The 22,779-nt window shown below is 36.1% G+C and overlaps 1 protein-coding gene across 4 annotated transcripts in view; it reads right to left on the reverse strand.

Annotated features, from left to right (window-relative positions):
* ank2a (ankyrin 2a, neuronal) overlaps window positions 1-22,779 on the reverse strand; it is a 79,206-nt gene that overhangs the window by 52,116 nt on the left and 4,311 nt on the right. For 3 of the 4 annotated variants that reach the window (XM_084402179.1, XM_084402178.1, XM_084402181.1), the window contains exon 2: window positions 2,173-2,274. In XM_084402179.1, the coding sequence (XP_084258305.1) occupies window positions 2,173-2,274 (102 nt within the window). Of the gene's footprint in view, window positions 1-2,172; window positions 2,275-8,335; window positions 8,775-22,779 lie in introns of those variants that run through there. The other variant, XM_084402180.1, reaches the window with a different exon arrangement.

Consider the following 22,779-nt stretch of genomic DNA (forward strand, 5'->3'; position numbering starts at 1 on the left):
TCATATCAACTCATCTCAACTCAACTTTTCCCCAGACCCAGTTTAAAAATCCCTGATATAAAGAATAGTTATTATTACAGATTTTACTAAGGCTAAATTTGGCAACAGTCAGTGCAATGATCAGAATTTTTTTTTGCGAATTTTAACCAAATAAAATGTGTCATTTTCATTATATCATGTCAAAGTCACTTATGCTATTAATAAATCATGCTTGCATGTTAAATGTGGAATTTCAGTGTTTAATCTCTTTTTCTCGAGCTGTAAATAAGCATTCCCCTAATTCAGACTTCGCCACCTGTCCTAATTTACTAATGCACCTCATTCCGTGTTTGATGGGTAAATCATGACAGCTCTTGTGTAACGCAGTGTGGCTAACATTCAGACACGTCAGTAAGAGCAGAGAGAATTAACTAGACTCTAATCTCATTTATTTCGATAATGAAAGCTGGATGAGTTTTTGCATCCGGAGAGAGGGATTCCGGTGAAAGAGTGGAAAGAAAAAAAAAACAGATAAAACATGGGCAGATTATGTTGCAATATCACTCAGCGAGGATTAGAAGAGTGGACTCGAGAGAAAAGAACATGGAATGCTTGTCCATTGTTGTGCTGACATGCTCATTACTGGTGACTCCATATGACATCATGATGGATAAATGTCAAGGGAAAAACTATTATGCTTTGGAGCAGAGGCAAATCCAGTCCTCTACAAAATAAAGGGTCCCCAGCAACCCTATGACATGTCTCTGATGTAATTTTTTAGTCCATTTTAATTGAAAATTGGAATGAAATGAAATGAATTATATTAGATTAATTAGACCCGTCACCATCACTTCCATTAATACATTTTGCTATTTTAAATTCCAAAACATATTTTGATAGTCGAGCCACAATTTATTTTATTATTTTTAATGCCATTGATAACAAAATATCACATCCATTTGCATTTAATCCAAAAAAAATGAATATTTTCATCATAAATCAGCAGATATGCTATTCAATTTGGACACACTGTCAAACTTAGTGAATCATGCCTTCTACTATTCTACAGTCTTGTTAAACCAGTGTTAGTGTACCATTAAGGTACTTTCTCTTCTTCCCCTGGGTTGGTCATGGTTTGTGGGTATTTGTTTGCTAGTATAATGACTCAGTACTACATTTGCATCATATTTATGTGGCACACCCTACTAAAAACCAGTGCCATGAAGATGATTGGTTGGCAATTTTGTAGTTCACGCCTGTGCCAAACCTCGTTGAATGTTTTTTTGCATGTGGTATCTTCTGTTCGTTGATAAAAGTTAGCTTTATCATATATCTGACTGGATAAAGTTTTATTTTACGTGCATGTTTGCATTTTAGGACTGTTTGATTTTGAGTTCCATATTGACTTCACTTATTTTTAGATTAAAGATCCATTTGCCTTCAATATATTTGGTGATATCCGTGCATTGTTATTATGCCAGGGGTAATTTGCAAGGGATGGTTGAACACAGCAGTGCTGTGACAGTGGGAGGGTTTGGTTATGCAGAAGGTACAGAAGGTCGCGAGTGTGAACAGCTGCCAGAGACACGCATGAGTAAAAAGCCTTTGATATAGTAGAAAGAACTGCCTGGCAGAGAACTAGCTGATGATGTCCTGATGGCAATGCAGCATTTGTCAGGAATCAGTATCGCTCTCTAACATCAAAAGCAGGCGCATTTCTAATAATCAGGATTATCCTTCCCTCACAAAGAACAATCTACTAGGACTTTCTAAAGAGTGCATAGCTAACACAGAGATGACAGAATATGTCTCTTAAGCAGGAAAGAAGTTTATGGAAACCTGCTTCTTGGAAAACATAGGCCTTCGAATTCAGCATTACCCAACATATTTTATATCCACAGATTAGATTATATTTATATAAATACATAATCTAAAAATTGTGCGTACTGTCACAGTGTGCAAAATTTCCAAATGTTGAATTTATTTGAATTAAAGGTAGGGTAAGCAATTTCGGAGAGGCTAGCAATAGCAAGCTAGCATTGAAAGCATAAGATCCCACCCTGCCGTCTCCAAAGCTTCCAAAGCCAGCCTTTAAATAAGTGTAAATTGAGGCTGAGGAAACCGATGAGAAAACATTGCATTCATTTCTTGTTTTTTTGTAACACTGAAATCCTGGTTCATGGAAGAAGTTACCTGGTTGCATGTAGAAATGTCCTGTCCGCTCTTAAGGAACTCCAGCACCTTTTCAACATTTCCTGCTCTGGCTGCTCTCAGGAAGCTGGTGTTACTGTCCGACTGTAGAAACAACACACCATAAAAAAATTAAAAAAACATTAGGAAACATCAGCCCAGCTCTGGTAAAACATTGAGAAATTACAATGCAATATTCAAGTGATCAAAGTCAATGCAACTCATTTTACTTCCGTAATATGACAAATGTAGGGTGATGGTCCTTCTGATAATGTACATTACCATTTAAAAATGTGGGGTCAGTAAGCATTAAATTGCATTAAATTGATCAAAAGTGACAGTAAAGATTTTTACATTGTTACGTTCTATTCATCAACGAATCCAACTAATTTGAGCAGCAAATCAGCATATTAGAATGGTTTCTGAAGGATCATGACACACTGAAGACTGGGGTAATGATGCTGAAAATTCAGCTTTGCATCTCAGGAATATATTTCATTTAAAAATATATTATAATGAAAAATCTATTATTTTAAATTGTAATGATATGACAGTTTTCCTGTCATTTTGAGGTGAGCTTAAGATACTTTTTTTTAAAACAAAGAAAATCATACAACCCCAAACTTTTGAACAAGTATTTGTCAGGATTCATAAAGTTTATACTATGTGTTTGTCTCAGCATGTATGTGAAGTTCATCATTTAAGTGGGTGTAGGCTATCTCCTTTTATCAGAATTGTGTGTTTGACTGTGACTCTGCTAAATATAGACAGCAAAACAGAACGAAGGCAGCTGACATGACCCACACACACACACACACACACACACACACACTGATCTGAATGTGTGTGTGGTTATGCACAGAAAGTCTTGCCATGCGAAGAAGAAAATTAATGCTGAGATCAAATTTCAGATTTGGCATCAATCAGCGAACATGTGTTGGTTTGTACTACTATAGAGCAGTTCCTTTGAAAGCCCTTGACATAAGAGTCCCAACTGTGACGAATAAAACCTGCATGTGCAATGCAAACACAAAATCCTCAATGAACTGGTTAATAACGACTACAGTGCAGGTACAGGGAAAGTACAACATTACCTTTCAACAGCTGCACAAAAAGTATTTAAACATGCAGACAGTACTGTTATGAAAATATTAAAACCTTTAAAATTCCAGAAACCTATTTATATGCCTATTTTATACACTGTAAAAAATTTCTAACCCTCCCAAATCAAAAATTTCAAGTGACCGATAACATCTAAATTTTTCAATTGGCCCAAGTGAAATTCTGTAAATTAAAAAATTAAATGTACAGATTTTCACTTGGGCCAATTGAAATTTACAGAATTTCACTTGGGCCAATTGAAAAATTTAGATGTTATCGGTCAATTGAAATTTTTGATTTGGGAGGGTTAGAATTTTTTTACAGTGTAGGCTTTTTTTTGTCCGTTCAAGCCGGCATTCAGGTTTTTATTTATTTTAGTTCAAACAGAAATGACAAGAGAATTGGCGCCAAGCTCCGGCAATAAATCAGTACTTCTCAGGTCATGTAGAACATGAAGCATTAATGTGTCAGGCCATCACAGGCTCTTGACCGAAATGTTCGGGGCATGACCTCTGCTCCTTTTGAGGTCGAGAGGTCACATTTTAACATGTTTGGGATAAGACTTAACCATTTGTAACAGAAACTATACATTTGTTCATGAACTGCACTCATAGTCCACTGTTTGAGCTCTTGTGGGCAAGATTTTTTTTTTTTGATAACTGTTAAACATACATGCCTAAAAAAAAACATCTTGAACAATAATAAATAAAAGAATAACACTAATTAAGCCTTTTACATTAGTGATGATCATGTTACCTGAGGTACTTAAATGAAGAAGCTGCTAAAAATCAAGTATAAAAATTAATTAAACAGCTAGAAGTCTAAAAATAATATTACAAAAATAGTTGAAACAGATGTTTCCAGCAGGTTTTGTTGGTTATGCTGTTTTGGTGCTGGTCAGACCAGCCAGGCCAAATCTTGGTAAAGCTAGTCAATAAACATGGTCTTTCTGGTGACACTAGTTGACCAAATTGCTGGTTAAGCTAGTTAAGAAGCCTATTGAAACAAGTTAAAGAAATAGTTCACTCAAATATATAGATATATATTATCATTTACTCACCATCATGTTGTTCCAAACCTGTCACACAAAAGAAGATATTTTGAAGAATGTTGGTAACCAAACAGTTTAGTACCTATTGATTTCCATTGCACACATAAAAAAAAAAAAAAAAAAAAAAAATAAACTATTTTTCAAAATATCTTCTTTTATGTTCCAGCAAAGAAATAAAGTCATACAAGTTGAATGTTCTAATTGAGATCTGAACTGCTATTGCCATGTTTACTAAAAGAATAAGAGAATTCTTAGTTAGGAATGTTCTGTTTTTGACCCCATCATCCCAAACACAACATACGCTGGTCTTTTTTTTTTTGCAGGAAAATCCCCTAAACAAATGTCTACTGAACCTATATTTCATTAAGGTTGCCTTACCATGGTATCTGCCACAGAGCTGTAGTAATGGTCCAGATATGGATCACTTCCAATGGTCCGCAGGCCTTTATCTGAACCACACACCCTACACATTGCCGCATTGCCCATGGTAAAGAGTGACCCAAAGCTTTGCAAAAAAACAGCACTACACTTTACATCAATGTCTGGACCTTTCGTATAGATCCCGCACTTGCTGTGTCTTTTCCAGTGATAACAAACCACTGAACATCAAATCACTCCACGGAAGATTGATTCCAACTCGCTCACATGCACTTAGCTTTATGGGTTTGCATTATCCTCAGCCTTCAGGTAGTACCCAGGAGCCCATTCAATTATCAGCATCAGAGCATCTATCCAGCTAATGCAAAATCCCCCAAACTTTCATGTCTATCTTTCTCCTCAGGTCCCGAACATAATCTCTTATGTGCGCTCTCTGATCCCTGCTCTGAGTCTTCTATGAAAACCTCTTGGCTCTTGTCTCCTCTTCTGTTCCAGTCTTGTCTCTCTTCCCGCCTGGCTTTGTGACTGACAACTGCGGCCGTTAACGTGTCTCCCATAGCTATATCAGGCCAAATATCCGCCCTGTCCGGGATCCAGGGCTGGGCTATTTTTAACCCCTCCAGGCTCGGGCAGACAGAGCTAGGCCCAGCAAAGGGCAATCCTGCCAGCTGGGAAACCTGTCCTTTTCCTCCTGAGGTCCAGGAATGTGCATCCACCGGGACAACTGAAGTCAAAAAGTCTTGACTGGAGCAAGAGGCTGTTAATTATAAAAAAAAAAACTTGGTTGTCCTATCATCTATAGTGTTTAAAATGCAAAATATTTGCAAGACTATGTAAATCATGGAGCACCATCTAAAAGAGGTTCTTATCCTTAAAGAATATCAGCTATTCAATTCAGCGAAGGCTCTTGCAAAGCAGTTTAAAACCACTATCCATGAGGAGTAAAACCAAGATTACACAGCTATAGTAATGCCTGCAGTGAATCAGACCGAATGGCATGATGGCATCTCTGTCTGTGGGTCATCTCTGGCCCCGAGGTGGTCAGCATTGATCAGACTATGATTCAGCAGTAGGTAGACTTCCACTACAGACATATTGACTTGCCATTGACTGCCCTGATCAATGCCATGCCCCCAGTTAAAGGTAGGGTAGGCAATTTCAGAGAGGCTAGTAGCAAGCTAGCTTTGAATGCATGAGATCCCACCATCCCTTCAGAGAGCTTCAGGGAGTTTCAACCAGTATAACAAAAAGTGTTTTCAAAAAATTGCCCCTATACTACCTGTAACCCTATACTATATATATATATATTTTTTTTTTTATATATATATATTTAAAATATATATATTGATGTAAAATAAATATTGCAAAATTATTAACACTATTGTTAAAAAGTTGGGTCTATCAGATTTTCTTTCTTTTTACAGTTTAAGTCTCTCATACTCACCAAGGCTGTATTTATTTATTATTACAATTTATAACCATTTTCTATTTTAATACATTAAAAAATGTAATTTATTCCTGGGGACAACAGAGGCAAAGCTGAATTTTCAGCATCCAGTCTTCAGTGTTACATAATCCTTAAGAAGACATTATAATATGCTGATTTGCTGCTCAAGAAACATCTCAAGAAACATGTTGAAACCTGCTTAATATAGACAGTTGATGAACAGATGAAAAAATTTATAGTATTTTTTTTGAAAAATATATATATTTAATATTATAAATGTCTTTGCTTTTGGTAAATTCAACGCATCCTTGATAAATAACTGTATTTTTAAAATGTGTCCAAAAAATGATTTTTTTGTCTCAAAAAGGATTTTCTTACTGACCCCAAATATTTTAACAGTATATCATTATGTTGTCATTTAAAAAATAGCAGTATTTTTGAGGAAATAACATTGTACAAAACATATATTTTTTTAAATTGTACTATATACATTTACAATATGTACATGAAAGTTTGCAACATGCAAATTGTAATTCTGGTCCTTATGCATATCAGTTATGATAACCTGCTTCAAAGATTATTTTTTTGTTTGTTTCATAGGCATCTGAAAACATTGTAATGATGACACTGCCAGTGCCACTGCTACAGGTCACCCAGGTCAAATAGCTTAACAAATTAAGTGAGGGACATGTTTTATTACACATCTGTACTGACAAACATGTTCACTTCCTTGTTGCCTTTTTCAGGTCTCTTTAGTAGTAATTGTTCTTTCATGAATGATTCGTTCATAGCGTCTGTCACAAGTCATGAATGAAATACCCTGGAGGCGAACTAATCATTTGCGTTTCTCATAATGTATCTTTTGGCTGCATTATAATGAACAAAGGATTTACTTATTTGGAATATGATCAAAGATTATATGTGACCAGGGAATGGGGAATTTGGCTATTTAAAATGCAACCTTTAAATCCATTCATTGAACAAAATGACTTGAACAAAGAGTTGTTCATTTTGCTGAAAGAGATTTAACAAGAGAGTTTGTCCACTACTTCTCAGTTATTTTTATTTGTATTTTGAATTGTACTTGTATTTTTACTAAATAAAATAAAATGAATAAATTAGCAATAAAAAAATTTTTTTTATCTTTAATATAGTAAAACACTTTCAACACTGGTAAGTGCTTGGCAGATTGCAAGCTTAAAACTAAAACATTATATCAAAAAGTCATGTCATTACATATGTATAATGAGATTTTGTGCTCTGGAGACAAATTTGCATAAAAGATGATCCTATTTCCTAAGCCTCTTCCAGTATCTGTGCTCTGAAACAGGTGCGGAACAGCTGACTGCAGGATTTATCCCCACAGCTCATCTGCAGCATAAAAATACAAATAAAAAGGCAACCATAAAAAGTTGTATTAAATATTTTTTTTACTGCAGGTAACATCTGGGTTAAATTCTTATACACAGATGACAGTTTTTTAAAAATCAATAAAAATGTATATATATTTTTTTTAAAACAATATTTAAATAATAAATAAAAACAACAAAAGTAAAAATATTTTTTAGATGTTGCACAAAAAGTCATGCATATGTTGTCTAACTGGGACTGCTGAATTATAACATCTGCATGCATTAGAAAGAGATCATACAAATTATTAATAATTCTTAAATTATTTATATGCATGACAATGAGGCAGAGCCGGACGAAGTTTTACAAAAAACTAAATTATACAAAGCACCCATAATTTCATTGATATTACTGGACTTGCACTATGTAACATTCCATATATGACATCATCACACCCTTTGACCTCCATAAACCCTCTGTGCATGTGAATCCTAGCGAGATTAACTCTCATCACAGTTACTTTACATCCGCTAACACTAAAAGCACAAAAAAATAACAATTCGCAAAGAATAAATAACAATTAAAATATGGAGAACAACACAACTAGATTACTGGATAATATATTTACACATTACAAAGACACTGACTATACTATTAGGACTGTCTGTGTTCATTCTTATTTGCATTCCAAAAAATTTTGACATTCCCACTGTCTTATTTAAACATAGCAGCATGCACTCCTAAATGTGATCAAAGGTAAATAGGTCAGCTGTATCTGAGCTTGCAAGGATGAAGTTGAGGTTAAAGTACTGTTGTTAACGGTTCGTAAGCATTAATACCTGGCGTTTGCGCTCTGCTCTCTCTCTGTGTCTCCTGCGTCTCTCTCTGGCTTTGGCGAGAGCCTTTATCTCAGGAGGTTGTTCCAGTTCCCGTGCCTTTTTCAGGTGTGCTGCTGCGTGTGCCATGGTGCCAAAAACCACAGAAAACCCAACACAGGTACTCCTCTAGCACTTCAGATGTGGAATAATCCCATAAAGTGGATCTTATTAATGTAAAGCAACGGATGGAGTCCTTGTTCTGCTTTTCCCAATGGCTCTTTAATGTGCCTCCTTCTGAATAAGGTGATAACAGACGCTCTTTGCCAGTGTCCTCCCACAATTCACTCTGAATAACTTAACAACTCTGATCCACTGTGAATTCTCTCTGAAGTGCAAACAGTTTGTCTCTTTTCCCCACCCACTGAGAGATAGTCTGGTCCATTGGTTGACTGAAGAAAGAAAAGCCTCACTCGCTGAATCTGAACTTATATCGCCATGTGTGAACTAGGAATAGAGAGAGAGAGAGAGAGAGAGAGAGAGAGAGAGAGAGAGAGAGAGAGAGAGAGAGAGAGAGAGAGAGAGAGAGAGAGAGAGAGAGAGAGAGAGAGAGAGAGAGAGAGAGGGAGGAAGAGGGCTGACCTGCCTGTTCGGATGTAGAGGCATCCAGCTTTAGTGTCGAGTAAAGCTTTTTGTGTGAAGCACACACATGTGAGTGTGCTTCACAAATGACAAACAGCTTGTCTACAGGGACACCTGTGGCACATTGCGTGCTCCTCGGAGCTGGGGAGGAGTTTGGGGAAGACCACAGCAGAGGCCGTCAGGGGAGAGCAAGAAACACTTGAATACACTGGGGAAAAACATATTCAAATCCACCTGGATGGGAATGGTACGCTCCGACACTCAGCTCCTGAAGTCACACACCCAATCTGGTGAGGTGGTGTGGCATTGTGGTAAATGTCCAGGGCTGGTGATCAGAGGGTCAATGACAGCAAGGAGCCAGGCATTTGGCATCATCAATGTGCCATTGAGAAATGCACTTAATCTGTAGGATGCTGCAGGGGGATTGTACTATAAATCCCCTTGGATCTCAAGGGGTCTGTGAAATGACTACAGCAGATGCTATGAGGAAAGAAATCTATAATGGTCACTATAAGGTCACTATTCCTTACTAAGGATCTCCCTTAAAGGAACACTCCACCGTTTTTTCATATGTTATTCCCTTAACTAAGACGAGTTGATACATACCTCTCTCGTCTCAGTGCGTGCAATCAATCACTCTGGCGCGCGGCGACACTTTGATAGCACTTAGCTTAGCCCAGTTCATTCATTAGGATCCAAACAGAGATGAAGCTAGAAGCGACCAAAAACCTCCACGTTTTCCCTATTTAAATACAGTTACACGAGTAGTTACACCAGTGGTTCCCAATTCCAGTCCTCGGGACCCCTTGCTCTGCACATTTTGTATAAGAGAGACATACAAAATGTGCAGAGCAAGGGGTCCCGAGGACTGGAATTGGGAACCACTGAGTTACACGACCAAGTATGGTGACACAAAATAAAACGTGGCGGGTAAAAAGGATAACTATAACGTATGGCGGAATAGCACTTGGGAGCACTTCGACTCGGCGCAGTAATATCATCACTCCTGAAAAATCCTCTCCCTCTCACTTCTGTCATTAGAACCAACATGACTTTTTACTGTGCCGAGTCGAAGTACTCCCAAGTGCTATTCCGCTGTTCATCTCTGTTTGGATCCTAATGAATGAACTGGGCTAAGCTAAGTGCTATCAAAGTGTCGCCGCGCGCCAGAGCGATTGATTGCACGCACTGAGACGAGAGAGGTATGTATCAACTCGTCTTAGTTAAGGGAATAACATAGCTTAATATGAAAAAACGGTGGAGTGTTCCTTTAAGCCACCTCTGACTCTCGGAGACAGTATAGTCTCAAATATAACTATGGGTCGTTGTTGTTTTTGTTTTTTTATTCAGCAAGGATGCATTAAATTACTCTAAAGTGACAGTATAGATATTTATAGTGTTACAAAAGATTCTTTTCAACATTGTTAATAATAAGAAATGTTTCTTGAGCACCAAATCAGTATATTAGAATGATTTCTGAAGGATCATGTGACACTGAAGACTAGATTAATGGCTGCTTTGCCATAGCAGAATTAAATTACATTTTAAAATATATTAAAATAGAAAAAGTTAATTTTTAAACTATAATAATATTTCTTAGCATTGTTTTTTTTTTTAAAGGGGTGGTTGACTATGATTTCACTTTTCTAACTTTAGTTAGAGTGTAATGTTGCTGTTTGAGCAAATACAACATCTGCAAAGTTACAATGCTCAAAGTTCAAAGCAAAGGAAGATATTTGCTTTTAAAGAAATCATTTTTTTAGGACTACAACAAACGGCTGGTAGGCACTACACGACATTCCTCCCAGGTTAGTGACATCACTAACCCTAAAATTTACATAAACCCCGCCCCCGGGAACACACAGTCCATGTTGAGAAGAGGAAGAGTAGTTGCTGTCGAGCACATTTGTGAGTGGAGCTCAAGCTGTCGCATCCGTCTTTTCACATGCAATACAGTACGTAACACAAATGCAATAGCATGTCACTCTGTAGGCATCTTACAACAGTTCCCACACCAGCGATTTTATAGATTATCATGACAGAATATGCTAATCAAAGACTTGAAGATAGATAACTCCACATCAGCAACATACATTCATCAACTAGCCATTCAGAAACGTCCTGTTGCATTCTACATGTTGTCACTTCTTCTTAAGTCTCTACATCATTGTCCGATTCCAGTTTAAGGCGAGACACTACAGGTGAATAGGGTAAAAATTTTAACTAGCAGATATCACCATAAAACTTTCCCAGTTGATTACTTACATTAAGATGAGAAAAAAATGTATTACAAGTTTTCTGTAATTTAATGTTTAAATATGCAAATCAGGCAATATATAATCAAATATGCACTAATTTGCATATATTTTAAAAAACGATATCTCAGTATTGGATAAAGCCAGGTTAAAAATTATTTTTTCATTGTGTTCACATATTAGATGGGAAAAAAATTACAGAGGGATTTATGGATATCTACTTTTGTTATCCTGTAAATCAGAAAATACTGTCAATAGCCTTAAAAAAAAGATTTTCGCCATGTTTTTTGGAATAAAATGTTATATAAATCAGGCTAGGAATAATATATTTACAAATCCCTCTGTAAATGTCTTCATAATATAACTAGGTACAAGTCTGGAAAGTTTGGTGTATATAGGTGCTACTGAAGTGGAGATTTCGGACTTGGAGAATGAGAGAAAAGTCATTTTGAGAAAACGGGCTTTAAAGATTTTTCATCAGCCAATGAGATTGCGCATTCAGCCCTTTTACTTTCACGATTGGTTGCTGATAAAAAGGAAATGACCATATTTGGATCCGACAGGATTGTACACAACATAGAGAGCTTCCTAACGGAGCTTCTGATGACAGGCTGACGGCAGAGATCGCGGAGCAGCACGTTGATTAAGAACGCGAACTTTTGTTGAATTTATGAGAAATCTACAGACGCAAACAGACAAAGTGTAATAAAATAAAGACCTAAATGTGTATTTCGGACTTTTTTTCAACACAAGTCTGAAAGAAGACGTGTTATTGAAGACAAATATCCCCAAATCTCAAAATTGACCAGTAAAAAAAAAACGATGTTTTTGCCTGCCGTGTCTCGCCTTAAACATAAAAGGCAGAACAGTTTCTGACATTTTATAGTGCTTGTCTGTGTGAGGTAATCGGAGCAGCTAACACCAGGGGGGCAGGGTTTTCTATTATTTTGAAGGTACCCCCGGGCGCCGCCATTGGCTAGCGGACCCCCACCTGCTGTTAGCATCCCATTGACTCCCATTCATTTTGGCGTCACTTTGACAGCGAATAACTTCACATCTGAGGCGTTTAAAGACTCCATTTGTCCATTATTTATTTCTAAAGAAACACGAAAATGTATAAAAGACTTCATTACCTTGTAGCTTCCGTTATGGCCCCGTAGAAGCAGTTTTTGTAAAATTAGGCTAACGATTGCGTCATAACCACGCGACTCTCTGTCGCACAGTAGAGAGATTACCGTATGGACAGGAGGAGAAGCTCGCGGGCAATCGGGGGGACGTGGAGACAAAGTGACAAAATAATTAATCAGAATACACAGCAAAAGTTTCTCCTGCTGCTAGCTCATGGACACCTCCTACTCACACTCTCCGTCTCTGCAAGTTTCGGAAGGGAATGATTCAGATGTCTCTTGGCACAGCTACTAGAAGACAGACGGGTTGCTCACGTCACATCTACGTCGTCAAGCTCAGTTTGAGTCTGCGCAGTACGCTCAGCCATCAGGAAGTGAGTGCTTCTAATTGACTTCACTTTTCTCCGTTGAATCCAATGGGGTCACTGTGTCCAGTTTATATACTGTCTATGGCTAACACACATGAGCTATTGAAGCTCCGCCCTCTGTGCGGAACAGCAGCTCATTTGCATTTAAAGGGACACACACAAAACGACCCGTTTTTTACTGACCCGCAAAAAGGGACAATTTTAACATGCTGTAAAAATTATCTGTTGGGTATTTTGAGCATAAACTTTGCGCATAAACATACCCACTCTGGGGACAACAGAGACTTATTTTACATATTGTAAAAAGGGGCATTATACCACCCCTTTAAGGAAAATCTGCAAATTTTTCTTAACTGTATTTGCAAAATAAAACAGCATATTTTGGATCAATAAAGATCTTCCTCAGACGGCTTTATTGTTCGAAACATTGCTGTTTTATTTCACAAATAAAGGGTAGGCTGTAGTTAGTTTGTGGATTTTCCTTTGTTTTGATCCTGCACCTGCAAGAGATCATACACAGGGGACATATTTCCCCCCTCTTTTCCTGTATTTTTGATCTATAAATGCAGCTTTGGTGATCAGAGACTTCCTTTTTAAAAACATTAATAAACTTTTAGTGTTAATCCTATTCACAAAGCATAACCTAATTAACATTCTTTATATATATATATATATATATATATATATATATATATATAGCATGTATATATTCATTGCATTTGTTAATGTTGTAGTGTGCATTTTAATGTTCTGAATGTGTGAAGTTTATTGTGAATTGACTATATATATTATTGGCTTTGATTAATATATTTAAAAATAGTAATGCAATATTCCACTATTTAATAATACATGCATATATATATATATATATATATATATATATATATGCATGTATTATTAAATAGTGGAATATTGCATTACTATTTTTAAATATATTAATCAAAGCAATTATTAATACATTTTATTATTTATTGTTGAATTTGCATTTGCTTTTTTGTAACTGACTTGGATATGCAAATGTTTTGAGACTTTCTGCCAAGTTAAAAATATTTTAATAGTATATCTATCCAATTGAATGTGACATTTTCAACTCTATGGGCTGCATTTGAATTCACCCTGTTTCACTTTATCTCACTTTATCTCTACATTACCTTACATGTAAGTTTTCAATAGTTATTGTTAGTGAGTAATAGTAAGTTAGTGAGGACATTTTCAGAAATTTGGTCCTTACAAGTATAGACAATCATCACTGAGACTAGCACATGCACACATCACTCCAAACTGTAACACTGCATGCCTTAGTTTAATGAATGGAGTTGACAGAGCTCAGTCTCAGTAAAAATACTTCTACACCACCTTTTGGCCTCCAAAAGTAACTACACCTCAGTGATTTAGACATCAGCACACTGACACCTGGTGGTTAAACTGCACACTATAGTGGTCATCTAGATTCTAGAAGATACATACAGTAAGAAGACAAACTATAATACAATGCTGAACCTAAGATCTCTGAATAGTAACCATAGTTACGGTGGTTTTTGTTGACCAAGAACAGGTGTAACGCATTGGTGACACACTACCGTAATTAGATCAATGTAACAATGGTGTCTATAGGACAAACTATAACATTTGTTATAGAAGACTATTTTGCAAATGTATGAACTGTCAACTGTCTTGTTTTTGACAATCTGTAGAAATATCTAAAAAAAAAAAAAAAAACTGTCACACTTTAGACTAGGGTCCAATTCTCACTATTAACTAACTATTAACTATGACATTTGCCTAAATATACTCCTAATTACTGCTTATTAATATATCAAGGTTGTTAAGTTTAGGTATTAGGTAGGAATTGGATTATGGGATGTAGAATAAGTTCATGTAGAATAAGGCATTAATATGTGCTTTATAAATAATAAACAGCCAATATCCTAGTAATATGCATGCTGATATAAGCAACTAGTAAATAGTGAGAATTGGACCCTAAACTAAAGTGGTACCCAAAAAACGAACTAAAAAACTCACAATAATAATTTTTTTATAAAATGTATCAATTAAAAAAAAATGTAATTACCTAGACCACTTTGATTTTACTCGTCAGTATTAGTCCCGATTTGTGTGTTTGTGTGTGTTTCCCCAGATACACAAGCCTAATTTCCTACCCTATTCATGGAAAGTGTTACAATCCAGTAAGGTATTCTCTTCTTTAACAAGATGAATCGTGCTGCATCTCATGTTATTTATTCATGTGTAAAAGCACCAGACTGAACAGATGCAGAAAAAAAAAAAAAAAACTATAAAGCTGCAAGCATTGATCCTTTATGACAACTGACAGTCTCCAGAGCAGAGGAAGAGCTGTGTAACATGAACATAGACACAAAAACAGTAAAAGCAGGGCAAAAAGGGAAGATCAATCAAGTTCCTTCAACCTGCTTGTTGGTTTTCGTCTATGGTTAGACAAAGTCAATAAGCTATTTCAGTGTTAAATAATCACCATACTAAGTCTGAAACAAAAGTTTCTGCCACAAAATGCTATGAGAATTGTGAGTGGTTGCCAGGATGTTGCCATGCTGTTGCTGTTGACTTCCTAAGCTGGACTTTGTGATGAAGCAGATAAGGATCAGGCTGTAAACGTGTTGTAAAACACCACACAGCAAGAAAGATGTTTGACATATGGTTATTTGAGCTCGAACAGGTCTTGTAGTGCTGATAAATGGACAAGACGAGGACAGAATCGATACAGTGATAAACATGAGCAGTGTATGCTGAGGCGCCAGGTCTCAAATATCCATGCGGAGAGAGCAATGCTTCCAGGGGACTGCAGGTTATCATCATCTCCACACTTATTGAACATCATTACCCAGGATGCTTATGTTTCACCCATCACAGCTGCTAAGGATGGCAAATAGTGATGTGTCAGGGGCCTGCACTAAAACAAAGAGAGCTTTTTGCATGTGTGTAATGGTAATTTCACAGATGCTTTTTTATCTAAAGTGACTTAGAGTAACTTTAAACGTGGACAATATATCAACAATGTATTTTTAGTGGTAACTAGCATTGTAATGACAACCTGAGAAGTCTGGATGTAACTGTGCGATAAACATCTCCACTCAAATCTTAAATATAAGAAGTTTATGGGTGTATAGTGTGTGCTGATGTAGGCAATGAATATGGTCTCATAGCTGAGTCTGTACTTTTCAACTTACATCATCTGTAACCTAATCGGTCTTGAAACTCTTATAATGTTTGTTATTAAGCCATTAGTCAACACAATCGATCTTTCATAAAAGCTCACTCACAGTCAACCCTCAATCCAGTTTCTTTACACAAATCCATCATTCTAATGCACTAGATGTACAGAAGCAGGAGAAATGCAGCGATATAGAATTTTTGGCTGATACCAATGATGATATTTTAAATTGTAGTAATTTTTCGCTATATACTGACAATGAAAACTAGCATAAAGAAAATCTATACTATTTATAAGCCTTAATATTATCTGCTTTCAACAAAATCAACACAACGGAGAAGAAAAAAAAACAGCAGTCATAAATATGTCTTAAATCCCATTGCTGTAAACAAATACTAATTTTAAAGACTCAATATCCGATGCACACAGAGCCACTTACAATTTCTGAAAAAGCCTCCAAACTTACTGAGCCATCATAAGCACACTTCCAATATCTGAAACTATAGCCAACAAATTATGTCGCCAAAATCAGAGACAGCTAATTTATGGACAAATATACTTTTATAATGTAATATTTGCTTTACATTTCTTCATTACATGACCAAGACACTGGTCGAAAACCTCTCTCAACCTCTCTGTAGCTCAAACTTGCAACGCCAACGTCGTGGGTTCGATTCCCAGGGAAAGCAAGAACTGATAAGAATGTAAATGTGTATCTTGAAATGCAATGTAAGTCGCTTTGGATTAAATGCATAAATGTAAAATGTCAAGCTTTCAAATGTCACTCTAGAAATAAATGGATCAATTATCACAGACTGTTTATATCAGTATAGACCACACCCAAACACACACTGACAAATGCAGAGAGAGAGAGAGGGAGAGAGAGAGATCCATAAAAATGAGAGAAACAACAAAGTGAGAAAACAGACAAATGCAAATGCACTCTGGAGAACAATACCCTTGCAAAATTCACATTGCTCAAAACAACACTATATGCTCTTCAGTAGATGTCATTTGAAAATACAATATCCACCCTACCACTAACAAATTTGTCTTTTTTTGTGGCAATACCATGTCTTTTTGTGCAAGCCAAAATATGTAAGTTTATATGCACTCTCTTTCATCAAGCTGAATGAATCCAATCTGATTTCATATTCTTAAAGTTCTATGAACCCTGAACATTGCGATCTGATTCACGTATTAATTTACATGTGCATTACATGTATTCTGAACACAACCTCAGTGCATGTGCAGTGTGTCCAGTTGATGCATTTAAACAGGAGAAAGCAAACACAATCACATCACTGGAGCTATCGTGAGTATAATTGTCGTATAAAGGATGAAAAAAAGCATAGGTCTGTTCATAGGACGTAAAACATGTTTAAGTACACATCATGGTGCTGTGCAAGGTATTTTTGAATCCAATAGAGAAGATAGTTGGATTCAAGCATTTACATGGTTAATGTTTCCCTATTGATCGGATTGTTTCTGGTCTATATTACCACCCCTTCCAATACAATTGAAATTTAATTCGGATTGAGCTCAATTGGATTGATTTGAGCCATCAATCTGATTGCTAATGTTAATATTATACATCCCTGTGCCCCAAACATATATATGAATTGTTTTCCAACAATTTTTCTCTTTGATAGCTTGCACCCACATACCAAAATAAAGGAGCTGTGATAAACCATGACTTTATCTACACAAACAAACAGAATACAGTGCATGATGATCCAATCACTCACTGCTTTAATGTACGAATCATCTTACATTAAATCAGAGTGCCTGCAAGAAAAGAAACCCATTTACAGAAATCAAATAGCACTAAGCCTGGTGACTCTGATTCCAGAAGCTTCTTATTCCTCGCCCAGCTCATTTGATTCTGCATGTACTCTGGTGAAAAGGACACGTGCGATAAAAATGAGTGCGGCTAGAAGATGAAACTGCATGCACTCTAATTCGTTTTGAAGTCTGGTGGCTGTAGTTTCTGGTTAGGGCCTCTATTTAGCTCTATTTATCAGGTGCTTCTTAGCCAAAGTGACCAGAATTTATGCAGAGAGCCAAAAGTCTGGATAAATGTCACTAATGTCTTAATGACAACATCAGATCAGTTCAGTAAGAATCTGTTAACACTAGGTATCTCTTTAGCTCTGAAATACAATGAGATGAAAATAGGCTGTCCGCAAGAAGGCCGTATCAGTTTATCACTTGTTTTGCATGACTATTTCTTACAACAGTACTGCATGTCAGGGATGTATTTCACAAAAGCATTGTAAGGATACTGTCGTTCAAAAGTTTGGGGTCCGATTTGCTGTAAGATTTATATATATATATATATATATATATATATATATATATATATATATATATATATATATATATATATATATATATATATATATCAAACAAAAAATAAAACTTATGCTCACCAAGTTTTTAGTCACATGAAATCATTCTAATATGCTGGTTTGGTTCCCAATAAAAAAAAATGTCAGGGTTCTTTTAAATTGAAAGTCCACAAGAACAGCATTTATTTGAAATAATTTTTTGTAACAAATGTAAAATTTTTACTGACCCCAAACTTTTGCACAATACTTTATCATGGAGATTATTGGTGCCAACTGTTTCTATGATCTGCTTACAATGCTTTTAGGAAATGAATGCACCCAACAACAGAAAACTAAAATTTGGTCAAATTCAATAAAGTCGGAAAAAAAATTCTGCCCTCTTAATATGCTTGAAGTCCTCCATGGGTATCTAAACAATAATTTACATTTTATTTTGAATGCTAATATTGTCTCAATCAAGTTTTTATGCAGCACAAAATTACAGCTTTATCATGACTGGTATTTGGATACAATCAAAAAATTACACTAATGTATCAAGATATTAAATGACTGAATCTTTTCCCTCACACTGTCATAATATGATTTGGATGCAGAGGAAATGTTCTGCAGTCCTGTGAGGCGGTTACTAAAACATCAGATCTATTATTGCATGGTAGAAAGAGCCGCTCCCTAAAAGAACTGATAAATAATGAATCGTGTGACTTCAAATTACATGCTTTGCCAACTTAATTCTGCCAGATAATGACTAATAATAACTTCAGCATCAATGAAGCATGGGCCTGAGAGTTTTGAGAGGAAAATGAAAAAAGTGAAGGTGGATACTGAAGGATTAAGAAAAAGAAACTGAGAGGGAGAGGGATATAAAGAGAGGACGGATCAATAGAAGTATGCAGACAGCGGACAGGACAGCAATCACATCAGAGTATCAGCAAGCCTCCGTAAACACACTCTACTCAATTAGCTCTCTGGGAAGGGCAGGCTATTGCGCATGCATGTGTGTGTGATGAGCCATTCTGTCCCTCTCCTTACAGATGCTTTCAAGAACCATGTAGCACAAGACCTTGGCAGACATGCAAGTTTTGGGATGCTTTCCATCTGTTAAAGTGTATGAGAAGTGCTGGACCTGTATTTGGCTTTATATGTGCACTGAGTATTTTCATCAATCTCTACTTTTTCAGGAGAACTGACCTAAAGACTGAAGCACTGTGTCTACCCACTAAGCATCCTTCCCAGGGCATGGAAACCATTTCAAATTTCAAATTTAGGAGACAATCATTACTTCTCAAGGATCAGTGCCTTAATGTATCCACCACATCTTTCAAATTGTTCCTAATCCAACCACCCATCTGTTTTTGACCTGTCCTCGGGCCATCATTGATCCATTTTCCATTCTTACGGGAAGTCCTGATTGGTTTTTCATTAATATTTTAAAGTATGAGATGCATTTCCCATACTCCCACCCTCACCCCTTAAAAAATAACCAATTAAGGCAAGGCATTAGAGGCAATTTGTTTTGTTTTGTTTTGTTTTTCCAGGCACTGGCCAATTTTGAGATCTTATGCTAATTTACTTACATAAGCACAGACTAGTGGAAAGAAAACACCAAAAATATACATTTAAAAACCAGTAAAAAAAAAAAAAAATGTCAACAAAAAAAAATGGCTTTATCCAATGTTCAGAGTTCTGTAATGGAAATGTATACATATTAAGTGCATATTTAATTACATAATACATGGTTTGAATATTAAAAAATTTCAGAAAACTTGTAATACTAAACAATTGCTGTAATGTGATGAAATGGTGATATCTATTAGTTAAATTTCTATTAGTAATTTCCACCGTTTACTATCTGTAGCGTCATGCCGAAAAATAAACCAGCCAGACCTGCTGATTTAATAAATTTTTTGCTCAAATTCGCTTCTCATTTTTCAGTACATTAGCATTACACCAAATTCAGATAAACAAAATCTAAATCCTCTATCTTGGCTATTATTTGTCAGGCATTAATATCTATATAAATATGTAAAAATGCCTTCATATCTTGCATACCTGACATGTACTTTTTCACTTTACAAAATGTTAAGTTTGTTAACAATGAACAACCATTTTGTTTACAGTCAGTTTAGAAATGTACAGTTGCTCATTGTTAATTTGAAATACATTCATGTTCATTTATACAGCTTGAATTGTAAAAAAAAAAAAAAAAAAAACATTAAGCAAGATTTATAAATGTTGTAAAAGCAAAGTGGATCTCTGAGGAAAAATAATGTAAATGCCTTGAATTCCCTTGTGAATTGTTTAAAGGAGGTTAAAGCCTGGGTGTCGGTGAACTTTTAAAATTTTAATGAGTAAAACAGAGCTCGTCTGGTTTGGGGGTCCTGCTCTGCCTGAACTGTCAAATTTAGGTGAGCTGACCCCTTTTTGTAAACCTGTGGTCAAAAATGTAGGGGTACTGTTTGACAGTACCTTAAAAAATCTTTTAATAGTGCTTTATAAATAAATAAACTGAACTGAAACTCTGAGCTGGTGTGAGTGAGTGGAGGCGGGGCTAATTTGTATCATTTAGTATAAATGAGGCAGCCTAAATAAAATGATTGACTACAGGGGGACTTTAACATATAGAAACTTTTTGTAAAGTGTTACTAAATAATCTTTAAAATATACAACTATCCAATGTACTCTAACTCTAATAAGAAAAAATAATTCGAAAAAGGCTGCTTGAAGTAGTTTTAAAGTAATTGTCAGCTCCTCCTTACTGATTTATCGTCAATTGGCGCATGTGAGGACTAGTACAAACTGTAAAAAATAATATGATCAATAAGTTTATGACAACATGTTTTTGCATTGCTTTAACTCGTCAAAACAAGTCAAGCAATTTTCACAAATATGAACAAGTTAAACAAGATTCAACTCATTTTTAAAGTCAGTTTAATGTCATTTAAGTTGCAATGACTTAAACATCCAAGTTATTTGTACTTTAAGGCAGCAACTTTTTCTTTACAGTGGGAGGCTGAGCATGTTGCACTATAATCTTGTAATAGCTATGATTATGTTAAAATTCAGTGGTACCAAGAAATGGCAAACTACCATATGGCCTTCATCAACATTTATAGCTTTTGTGCAAACTTTCGTACGACATCAAAATCATAATGTGGGCAGTGAGGATAATGGATGATCACGGTCAATAATGATGATCATTAAAGTTTTAAGTTGTGTGTAGACAGTGCTGGACAGCGAGGTTTCTATGGAAACAGTCCTTAGAGGGCAGGCCTGGCACCCACTACCCACAATGCACCAGCGTGCAGCTGTATAATGCAATATTCCTTCTGCTCCATTACAGTCTCCTTCCTGTACATCACATCATACTTCCCCCACAGGGAGGAGAGAGAGAGAGACTGAGTGAGTTATGGACAATCAGAGGACAAGAGAGAAAAGACTAACTGAAACAGCGAGCCACTGAAGGACCTACACATTGTACAGTACCTGTCCAGATAGTTTTGGCTGTAAAATGAGCTACAGCTGAAAGCAGTGCCATAAATTATTGAGTATAATACATGAACTCACACAGTGAACAGTAGGATGTTGGCAAGGCAGTGATATATTAATTAGAAAAATTCAAAGGCATTTAGCCAGATTGATAATTCTGCTCTATTCAAAAGACAGTTTGAGAACCTCAAGCTAATGCAGTATGAGTGAACGAATGATAGAAAAGATGAGTCGTCTGAACACCGGATAGGCATATTCTCCATTTACATTGGCCTATACAAGAATTTCAAACAGAATTATTCCTCTTGGATATAGATATTTGAACAGTTTTCTACTAAATTTGATATAAATACAATGGCAACTGCTAAAAAACTGTTATTATTTGTTGCCTCACACAGCATGTCCATGGACCACCCACAGTCTGTTTACTGAACACCTAATGCATATTACACACACAAATAGCAAGACCTGGACGAAATCACAAGTTCCAATCCACTGGTATGGATTGGTATTAGTCTCAATAATATTTTACACAAAAGACATGAAGCACGCGTGCGTTGCCAATTTCAAATGCATGAAACCTAATTCACTGATTCATTGATCTGCAAAATAATGCCTCGCTAAAAAACAAAGCGAAGAACGCTGTCGCAAACGACAAGGAAGAACAAAAAATGAACATGCAGTACACAGGAGTACAAGCAAAAGTTTGTTGTTAGTTGCCAGCAGCACATCAGCTCCAGACAAACAATAACACTCAAAACTGTCTTGTTATATAGCTACTGTAACATTACAACAGCATATCTTGGTTCTGTAAAACATACCATCATGAATGTATTGTTGATTAGCTACAAGTTTGTTATGGTGCTTGGTCCGATCTACTTCCATCAGCGTTTCTCAGAAATCGCTTACTGCACCTTTAAATTGATCAAGTATAGTCTTGTACCTTTGTATTTTTGTCCAATTTTCAAACAGTTGTTTTTGCTTCAAATCAATGTTTGTGATTCACCTAGTAGCTGGTTGGTTTGGTTCAAAGCTTATAACCTTGTAATTAA

The sequence above is a fragment of the Rutilus rutilus genome (genome assembly GCF_951802725.1).
Source record: "Rutilus rutilus genome assembly, chromosome: 2".
NCBI lineage: Eukaryota > Metazoa > Chordata > Actinopteri > Cypriniformes > Leuciscidae > Rutilus > Rutilus rutilus.